Source organism: Zeus faber (genome assembly GCF_960531495.2).
Source record: "Zeus faber genome assembly, chromosome: 9".
Lineage (NCBI taxonomy): Eukaryota > Metazoa > Chordata > Actinopteri > Zeiformes > Zeidae > Zeus > Zeus faber.
Window position 1 is genome coordinate 27,954,177 of NC_137197.1, and position 10,917 is coordinate 27,965,093.

At 48.7% G+C, this 10,917-nt stretch overlaps 1 protein-coding gene across 1 annotated transcript in view; it reads left to right on the top strand.

Annotated features, from left to right (window-relative positions):
• Positions 1 to 6,734: 6,734 nt before the first annotated feature.
• The window catches only part of LOC307234889 (uncharacterized protein), a gene marked incomplete at both ends in the record, with an annotated part of 4,516 nt that continues 333 nt past the window's right edge, over positions 6,735 to 10,917 (top strand). Inside the window, 2 exons of the mRNA XM_080006755.1 lie at positions 6,735 to 7,005; positions 9,123 to 9,283. Of these exons, the coding sequence (XP_079862881.1) occupies positions 6,735 to 7,005; positions 9,123 to 9,283 (432 nt within the window). The remainder of the gene's footprint in view (positions 7,006 to 9,122; positions 9,284 to 10,917) is intronic.

Here is a 10,917-nt window from a genome sequence, read left to right on the forward strand (position 1 = left end):
ACAGGCAGTGCAGGCTCCCATCCCGGGGCCGCTCAGCTGTGACGGATCGGGCGAATCAACAGAGGGACTCCGCTGATTCGTCCAATCCCAAACCCAGGAAAAAAATATATATCTTTTGTTGTCCCCTCAGTAAGGATCGGCGTGCTTGTCGGACATTATGGACTGGGCGAGAAGCCACCGGACATGTCACGGGCGGAGCTCACTTAAGCACTGAGTGCACGGACTATGTTCATATTGGCCTGCGAACCATTGATTTATCATTTTGGCCCACAAGCCACCTTTTTGTTAAAAGACTGAAATTAAATACACGCCAACTGGTGCTGTTTGGCCTCATTTCCTGGCCCTGCACCAGAACACACCTCCACAAGTGGCGCCTGAACAGCATGGAGCAGCGCGAGGCAGAATCCCGGACGCCCTCCTCTGGAACAGATGCTGGCGGCCCTCGCCACAATGCAGGAACAACAAGCCCTGCATTTCCAGGAGATGACGAGGGTCTGCGAGCGGGACCAGGAGGCGATCCGGGAGAGCCAACAGGCCATCCAGGTCCTCCTCCGGGAGCGCACCAGACCTGGTGGGGAACGACCGCCAGGCCCCCCCACCCCCCAACTACAAAAGATGATGGGAGAGGATGATCCCAGAGCGTTCCTCACCAACTTTGAACTAATGGCTGAGGAGGCCGGCTGGACGGACCGCGAGCAGGCGTGCCGGCTTGTTCCCCTCCTCTCTATGCTGTCGTCCAGATGGCGGTGATGGAACGGGTCGGGAGAATACCTGAGGGCCAACCCCTGCTCATACGGTCACTCCCCTATGACACCGTTCCTGCACACCCAGCAGCCCCTGGACGCGGCCGAGCGGTGGCTACAACCAGAGGAGCGCTCCCCACACCAGATTGTCGAGGCGGTGGCCAACGAACAGTTCATCGACAATCTCCCGGCCCACGTTGCTAACTGGGTGCGTTGCCATTGACCAGCCTCCCTCCAAGCCACCATAGCCCTCGCGGAACACCACGCAGTGGCCTACGCTGACACCACACCTACTACACTGGACCGGAGATGGGCCCACCGAGGGACTGTCAGTGGCTGCCGAGGTGCCCGCGCCTCAATCTGGCGTGGGAGTCGTCATGACCGGCCGCTACCAGTGCCACGGACCTGGCGGCCATCACCATCCTCCCTTCCGCGGTGCCAGGAGAGGCCCACCTCCCATCCCTTCCCCCGCCAGAGGAGGGACGACCACAAGCGGGAAACCACCTCCTACCCCTCTCGACCCTCCTGATTCTTCCAGGGTGGCGCAGCCTCGGGACAACCGAAAGTTGGGCAGACGCCTGGGCAGGTATGGTGGCGATGTGGGTGACACAACCATGACTTCCAGGACTGCCCAATCATGGAGGTCAGTCAGGTCGTTTTTGTCGTCGGTCTGCCAGATCCCTGCCCTTGTCGAGAAGGGGCCTACTGTGTGCCGGTAAAGTTACAAGTGGGGAGACGTCAGCCTTTGCTGGACTCGGGCTGTTCTCAGATGATGATTCAGAAACACCTGGTTCGACCTGGGGTTTTGGTAGAGGCATCTTTTGTGGATTTTGTTGTGTGCATGGGAAAATTTCACACATATCCGATAGTGCGGCTCGAAATTCGCTTTAAGGGAAAAAAGCATATGGTAAAAGTTGCGGTTAGTTCCCACCTGTTGCACCCCGTGATTTTGGGTACAAATTGGCTGGGTTTCGATGTCTTAATGAAAGAAGCTGGAGGGCGTGCTCACGGTCGGTAGGTGTGTGTGTGTGTGAGTGTTGTGCGGTGCACGGCGACGTGGAGGTCGTACTGACGCAGGTCACCAGAGCGGGGAAGAGGGAACCCCAAGTGGGAACTTCCCCGGAACCCCCAGTCCATCCCATGGAGGATTTTCCTCTGGAACAATCGCAGGATGATACACTGGGGCCTTTGAGCAGGTAGATAAAATCGATGGCGTGTTAGTGCGTCTGGATGCTGAGCTCACTCACCTGTATTTCGTGGTGATTAGGGATAGATTATATCAAGTGAGCCATGACGCTCAGTCAGGAGAAGAGGTTACCCAACGGTTAGTCCCTAAAAGCTGTCGGGATTTAGTCTTCCAGGCGGCTCATTATAACCCGATGGCCGGTCACTTAGGACACGAGAAAACACTCGAGCGGATAATGGCCTGTTTCTATTGGCCAGGCATCTGGGCGGACGTGCAGCGGTGCTATGATACCTGTCCCGATTGTCAGCTGATGAATCCACCAGCTATTTCCAGAGTGCCGTTGAGGCCCCTCCCCTTATTCAAGACTACATTCGAGAGAATTACTATGGATCTCATCGGGCCATTGGACTGCAGTGCTCGGGGCTATTGATTCGTATTAGTCCTTGTGGACTACGCAACCCAATACCCAGAATTTGTGCCCTGCGCGGTATTCTGGCCAAAAATGTGGCTCAGGGGCTGTTTCAGGTCATCTCCCGGGTTGGGATCCCGAAGGAAATCCTGACCAACCAGGGCACTTTCGCTTAAATTGCGCACACTGCGTGAACTGTACAGGTTACTGGGCGTCCGCTCAATTTGGACCAGCTTTTATCATCCGCAGGCGGACCCAAAATTGGGACACAAGGCTGAACCCCTTGTTGTACACGGTGCGGGAGGTTCCCCAGTCCTCCATAGGGTTTCCCCCTTTGAGGTACTGTTTGGCAGGAGACCTTGTGGGGTGCTCGACCTGATTAAAGAAAACTGGTAGGAATGTCCCAGCAACAATAAAAACAAGGTCCAGTAAGTCCTGAACCGGTGAGCAAAGCTACACGCATTAGGGCAGGAAACACGGGAGAACTTGCTAAGCCCGATGGGTCGGTGCAGTTCTGCGTAGATTACCGGAAGGTGAACACGGTGTCAAAGTTTGATGCCGACCCGATGCCCCGCGTCGACGATCTTCTCGACCGGATAGGTACGGCTCGTTCTTTTATGACGCTGGATTTAACCAAGGGCTACTAGCAGATTCCCTCATCCCAGCAGTCCAAGGAAAAATAGACCTTCTACACTCCGCAAGGCCATTACCAGTTTCGAGTGCTTCCATCCGGATTGTTTGGTGCCCCTGCGACCTCTCAAAGACTCCTGGACCGTGTCATGCGTCTGCATGCAGCATTTGCCGCTGCATACTTAGACGATGTGATTATTCCTAGCGATACGTGGGAACGGCATCTGCAGCATGTGGACGCAGTGCTAGCGTCCCTGAGGCGTGCAGGGCTCACCGCCAACCCAAAGAAGTGTGGTTGGGCGGAGGGAGGTACGGTATCTGGGGTACCACTTGGGGGGGGTCTGCTCCAACCCCAGGTGGATAAGACTGCGAACACGCCAAGACCCAAGACAAAGAGGGAGGTAAAGCAGTTTTTGGGGATGGCCGGGTATTACAGGAGGTTTGTGCCGGAATTTGCCGCACTGTCCAGCCCCTTGACTAACCTAACTCGAAAAGGTGCTTCAGATCAATACGCAAACTGTCAGACACGTCACAGCGGGAGCTCACTTAAGCGCTGAGCGCAAGGACCATGTTCATTTTGGCCTGCGAGCCGTTGATTTATCCTTTAGGCCCACGAGCTACCTTTTCGTTAAAAGACTGAAATCAAATACACGCCAACTGGCGCTGTTTCGCCTCCGCCTGCCTCCTCTTCCTCATTCCCTGGGCCTGCACCAGAACACACCTCTACATCGAACAATTTACTTTCATTCAAAAATGTGTTTTGTTTTGTGTTTCGTGATGATGGTGTGAATTCTGGTTGCGATGCAATTTACATCCCTTCGCCTACCTCCAAATTCGCTCTGTCAGCCACCGAAAATAATTTTTTGATGACCTTGGCAAATTCAAAATGGAGGAGTCCGTCATCATGGCTGTGTCACTACGCAGCTTTGTAAGAGCAGAACCAAAACAAAAGATGCAGCATGAGTTTCTGTCAGCTGTAATCCATCTTCCGAAAATAAGGTACAATGCCGGCGCTCACCCCTCCTCTTCAGGAAAGGAAGCCTCTCCAACAGTATAAACATGACACAGGCTTTAAACTTCACCACATCGTACACTTTATTGTGGTGGGAAGTCAGGAGTGAAGCAAATCTTTTCCAGCTCCTAAAATCTCATACATGGCATTGCTTCTCATTCTGATATTACACATTAGAACACTGACCAAAATGCCCACATTCATTTTAATTGTCTGTTTCTGTATGGTTTAAAAACACTGTAATTAATATTCAAGTAAATAAAAGTCCACTTTACATACCACTCATGAAGTGGCCTTGAAAAAAATAAAGTTATTGTAATCCATCCCAATAATACCTGGTGTTCAGAGTAGACCAAATTTTTATCTCTTCGAAAATATTATATCATAAGATTCTACGAGATGGCGTGCTATCAAATTTGTTTAGGTATTAGTTCATTAGTTTTCCAAAGACGTCCGCCAGACAGAAATGACCGCTTCAAATTGATATAAAATAAAATAGAATCCAGATACTAGGCGTAGATCACAGGATGAGGCACAGCGATCCAATAAAGTCCAATAGATTTGTATAGAGTTTATTAGATCGCCAAAGGTCCCGTAATCCTATCGACAAGTGGAATCTGATAGGCTCATCACAGGATAGCTGCTATGGAATTAAATGTGATGGGGCTCCAAACTCCATAAAAATCCAGTTTGTGTAGAATCTGTGACGGGAGGACGTTCCCAGGATGAAATTATGCGGCAACCACAGTCATTGGCTTGTGTTTGGAACTCACTTACTGGGCTGGCTTTTTCTGTTTATTTTACAGTATAGGTTACAAGTTGAGATGGAAGAAAGTGCTGTCGGAGCCAAAGTATTTACTGATGATATGTGGGATATTTTGGCTTAAATACCAGGGACATTAGTAGGATGCAACAGGCCTAACGTTCATTGTTAGCAATTTCAATTAAACAATGAGTACACAAGCCCAGTTTATAACAGTTCCTCAGCAAAGATTTGCATCAGGGTTTGGGGAGTGGATTTAAGACAGTGGTCATGCTAAATAACTTTGTAATCGGACCGTTTTAGTAGTCCTATAGTCTATGCCATTCAGAAGACATAGCCAACATCAATTAAACCAGCAAATTGAGTGCAGACCCTGAATTTGCTTGAGCCTGGTCAGGAATTCTGCAACTCTCGGCACTTGGAATTTAAAGTGAGAACTCAAGTGTCTCTCCTGTATCTAATGTTATCTGCGGCCATTAAATCCTGCCTGTCCCTCAACAGTGGGGCACAGCCAGCTCCTCTACCATTTTGAACAACATCATCCCCAACTCAGTCTGCTTATGAGCCCCCTTTGGTACGCGGTGCACCATATGGGAGAAAAAAGCATCTGTTAAGTTAACGGCTGATGCCTCATTCTGTTCCGGACTCTCTCCCGCAGCTGTTACAGTCATACAACAAAAAGTGCATTTCCCACTGGGGAGCAGACTAGATTCGCGGGCTCTTCTGACTCATGATCCACTCTAGGCTGCAGTTTGGTACTGTGGGGGAAATCTAACTACCCCCTGAAGAGAAACAACATCTGTAACAATATAATAACAACACCCTGATAGAGTGAGCTAGCAAAATTACAAACTTTCAGGTGATTTGCTGAAATGACTTATATACGCTACAGTCTGAAACTACCTTATGTTATTGCAGCTCAATCTCATTGTTCGCAGCTGCATACACACAACACTAACCCTAACCCTGCGCACACAAACAGGAACGCACACTCCCAGACACAACACAACAATGGCCTTTAGGGATAGTCCTCAATGTCAACGTGGGCAGACAGCACAACTTGTAGGAGCGCCCGTGTGGTCAAAGTGAAAATTTCACAACAATTAAAGCTCTTAAAGAGGAAGTATGAAGTGCATGCACTTCTTTTTTCTTTACCTTTTGAAAACATCCGCTGAAAAGACCTGTTCTGTGAATTTGACTTCAGCTGTGACCGATTTTTTGCATTTTTGGACGTGACCCGAGAACCCCCTCCGTCTTCAGATTTGAACTTTAAATGTGAATCTATTATTCCATTACCAGGTGAGCAGAACTCCAATTGTCCATATTTTGTTCCCACCTGCATTATTGATAAAGTGTTCACAGTAAGTGGAAGGCCGGCCCAACGGTTGGCCCAACGGCAGAGCTACTTGAGCTATTTTTGACAGCATGCCATAAGCGTCTCCTGGAGCACCATCAATCCCGCCAACCTCCTTCTCTGGCCTTATCTGAGCTACTTTGGTGTATGTGGGGTTAAGAGGCTGAAAGGCTAAAAGAGTGACTGACTGCCGTTGGTGAAGATGTGGAGCTATCTCTACCTTATCAGTTTGTCTGCTGCATTCTTGGCTCTAGCCGAGGGGAACTCACGGCCTTGTAGGGAAAAAGGGAAGCGGCGCTCCTGGTGCTCCTAGCCTCCAGCGTTTGTCAGTGCTCCACTGACCCACAATGCACTGGTGCTTTATAAGGAAGCGTGCAACAAGGATCGAGCGAGAGAGGGAGGGAGGGAATGGGTGAAAGGGAAAGGGTTTAACACCATTGGGAGCAAGATTGTTGCTGTCTTTACTCTGAGGCGGTTTAACAGAAATCCGTCGCATCTTCTACAAGAGCCTCTCCACCTTGTTTTCGGGACTAAGGGGGTATTAAGAGAGACTGTGAGTGTGTGCGTGTGTGTGAGTGTGTATGAGAGAGAGAGAGAGAGAGAGAGAGAGAGAGCGAAAGAGAGAGAGACCACCAGGATGACATCGCTCACTGCCACCAGCCGTCGCTCTTCTTCCTCTTCTTCGTCCACGTCCTACCGCTCGTCGGCGCGTTACAGCACCTCCAGCACCTTCCGCTGTCAGGGCTCCACCGGCGGCGACCCTCTGGACTCGCTGTTTGAGCAACCCTTCCTCGCAGGGGCCGAACCCCGCCACCTGTTTGGAGAGGAGGGCCCCGCGGGCCCCGACTGCGCCAGCCCCCCCGACTGCGCGGCTCCCTTCAGCGGCAGGACCTCCTTCGGACACACCGGTGAGTGGAATTACACAGAAATTGTGACGTGACCATTCAATTTGAGTATTCGTTTTCTCAAAATCTATGTACATATATACAGTATACTGTATACAGTACCTTTGGTGTTTTTGGCACTGAAATTTTGATTGGACACAATGCTGACAAAGTCATATCACCTTTGATTAGCAGGCATCATCTGACCCAGCAGGTGTGTTATTTTCCAATAGAATCTAATTAATTACAGTTTTGGTGCTAGACCATTGTAATTAAACAATGTTGAAAGAAATTAAATGAACAGCTATTTTACGCAGTAATTTAACAAAGCAGTAGAACCTGTTTCCTCACAGGAAGTCTGCAGCAGAGTATGTACAGTAGACAAACACATAACAGAGTAGAAGTTTTACTCAGCAAACCAAGTAGAATTCACCAGAGAACACAACTTTGTCCATCAGGTAGGCTATGAACATGCATAGTCAGAGATATTAATCAATAAATAACAATAAAAATGGGGAAATGGGAACATCCAACAATGAGTGATTTCCTTCCACGGACACACCGTGAGGCAGAGACAGTACTCTTCAGACTTACATTTATTAGAGGACAGGTAGTAGACAGGCACACAGTTACTTTTAGAACAAGTGCGTACTCCTCTCCCTCCTCCTCTATCTAGGAAAATAACGTAAAGCCGTAAGGCTCCTCTGATACGTTGTGTGACAGGGTGGATCTGGTGGGGCCCGGCACCCCTAATGTACAGATGCCACTGTACAGTACATAATGTCAATTTTATTTCATTTGACTGTATATTCAGTCAAAAGTGTTCCACAAACAGGATTTTTCAGTAATCAACTGCCCTCTTCTTTTGACTTGGTTCATTCCCTCCTTCCAGAACAAAGATCTTCAACCAAACTAGAGATGTCGCACTGTCACTGGCAGCGAATGGAAAAGTTGTGTTTTCCCAGCAGCCAGACGTTGCGCATCTTCGCTGCACATGGGAGAAAGGAACATCCATGTCCATGTCACTTCTTTTTCATACACAATTTCAGAAAAGTTACTAAATGCTAAAATGTACGTTATATATCGGTTTGTCTCCATTGTACCCCCGCCCATGAAGCACCTGGAGTATTCCGAACAGACAAAAATATGCAAGAGATGAGAAGAAAAGAAGATTAACAATGGGAATCACAGCCCGCCAGAGCAGTCGGAGTGGCGGAGCTTGTGGGGGGGGGGGGGGGGGGGAATTTAAAATGCAGTGGTGGGTTGGTGAAAAAGAACACACCCACGTTAATATAGAAGCTGACAGCTCATTAGAGGTAATGAGCCAGAGCCCTTCTGTGCGGTGGAAATGAGTCTCCATTGTTCAAGCTGACGTCTAGTGGCTTACGTAAAGCACTAATAGCACAAAGAATGACTCCACGCACTCGGACAGTGATGGGACTGAGGAGCACGGTGGCAGAAAAAAAATGAAACGGCTGAAAAGGCAAAAAAACAAAACAGGTCACAATGACGCAAAAAAAAACCCTTTAACGTAAAAGAACTTGGTAAAAATTTTGAAGTGATTGCATTTAAAGAAAGTTGCGCTGTAAGCGCCAATCAGAGTTTTGCAACCGTAACAGAAGCCTGGGTCTCTTCTGGGCAAGTACTAAACGGATAATAAAATATCCCACTGAGTTTGGAGTCATTTTTGTAAGCTCATAGATTCAAAACAATGAATTCAATCATACACAACATTAGCACAGGCATTAGCATTTGAAGTCAAAACAACAACGTGTACTGGCCTGAGGTCTTCACCGGTCCCAAATTTCGGACTGGAACCCTAAGGGTTGGATGGTTGTCCGAGGGGAGGGACCCAGATCCGATTTGGGTATTTTCTGGATCTGATTTGGGGCCAGAACAGCTCCTCTGGGAAACCCCAACCCGACCCAGAACCCAGTTAGGGTCCCGAGAGTCGGGCCTTGGATCATCAGATTTGGGTAAGACCCTTGAAGACCCTCCAGCCTAGTACAGACTAACTGTACGTCCGTCAAAAACACTCGTTTCCTGTCCGATTAGAGACCACCGACATAAGTATGTATCTCACTAAAGACAACGAGAGGATATCCCCAAATTCCAAATTTCAAACGGTCTTCTGGTTCCAGAGTCTGCTGGAGCTGGTGCTACGGCGGGCGGTCGGACGGGAGTGGGACCGCTGCAGCTACTGGAAGACGCCTACTGCACGTCGGCCGACGTGGGCCGCTTCGACCCGCACGACATCGTGGTCATGGCCTTCAACAACCACATCGTCATTCACGCCGAGAAGGTGGGCGCGTGCATGCGTGCGTGCGTGCGTGCGTGCGTGCATGCGTGCGTGCGTGCGTGCGTGCATGCGTGCGCGTGTCTAAACAGAGAGGTCGATCGTTATGATTATTTCTCACAAAAATGGAACGTTTTTTTACACACGCTTGTGCAGGTGGAATCCTTCCGGCTCTCACTTCAAACTGGAAATCCGTTGAGGGGGAGTTATGCCACGTAACGCAGCAACAGTCCCGTCCCCCCACACCCCCATTTATCCGCCTCGTCCTTTTCGTTCTGCACCCAAAGGTGTCGGGAGATTTTGACGCTAAGCGTTTGTCAAAAAAACAAAAGCCGGGAATCGGGAGAGGGGAGGCAGAGAAGGAAGGAAGGAAGGTTTTGACTGGGGATTTAACTCCTGTTATATTCAAATTGACTGATGACTTTCATGTTTGGGGGTATATTGACCATGGCAGCTGAATACCACTGAATTTGATTGTAATTTAAAGTGTTACCCAGGTTTATGACATAGCTGGACTTGGCATCACATGCTGCTCGTATCTTAATGCCGTATTTTGCCGGCTTGACTCGCATGTATTGTCTGAATGGACACTGCCCAGGAAATTCAACGAGGCATTCAGCCACAGTCACATGGGGGCCTGGTTTGTAAAGAAGGGGCGATGGCTGCACCTAAGTATCCCATGCATCCCTAGTAGCTGCAAGTTTGCTGCGTTCTGGTCATCCGACGAAATATTGCCCTACCAGGGTCACCATTCCAAGGGTTTAATGTTGCTTCACCCTTTGACTTAAACACTCAGCCAATCAGCAGCCCAATGTAAGCAAAGAATAACCTCTTTGATTGGCATTTGGAATGCAGATTTGATATATTGTACATGGCTGACAGCATATCTGGTGGGGCCTGGAGCCATTTTGATTACATTAGCAGCACTAAGTCTGCCCTGTTTCTCAAGTGGGGAGAGGAGCCATGACAGCTTTCCATCTTTCAAAGTCAAGGAGAAACTACCTGAATCAGAGTTCTCCCAGCATCTACGAAAACACATCATGTTAGACCGCGGGAAAGTTTATAAAATTGCATGTGAGAGTCCCTCAGTAGCAGCCCAAACAACAACAAAGCAAAATAAAAACAAATAGAAAATAGAAAGCAGGTGTAAAACTTTCATATTTTCTCAGGTTTTATGTAGCCTTGACTCAAAACGACCTCAAACAGAGTGTGGACAAGACATTGAAAACATGGTGTTATGTTTGTAAAAGTCATGAAGTTTCAAGCTGAAAAAATAAATAAATAATATATATATATATATATTTTTTTTTTATTATTATTTTTTTTTCATGTTTGTAGAACTGCTAAACATTGAATGGGGTCAAATTGACGAATATAACAGGAGGGTTAAAGAAAAACTGGAGAAGTCGTCTTTCAGATCCACGTCCGTGGAGGAAGGTCACCCGCCGAAGACACAAGTCACAGTTCATCTTCCTCACCTCTCCGCTCGTGTTTTTAATCTTTAATCCCCCCCCCCCCGCCATCTGAGCAGCGCTGACCCCCCTCACCTCATCTCTTTCGTTGCTTCTCACCCGCTTCTTTCTCACCCCCCGCCCCCCCACCCCACCCCACCCCGCCTCCTGTCGCTCCCCTTTCTGTTC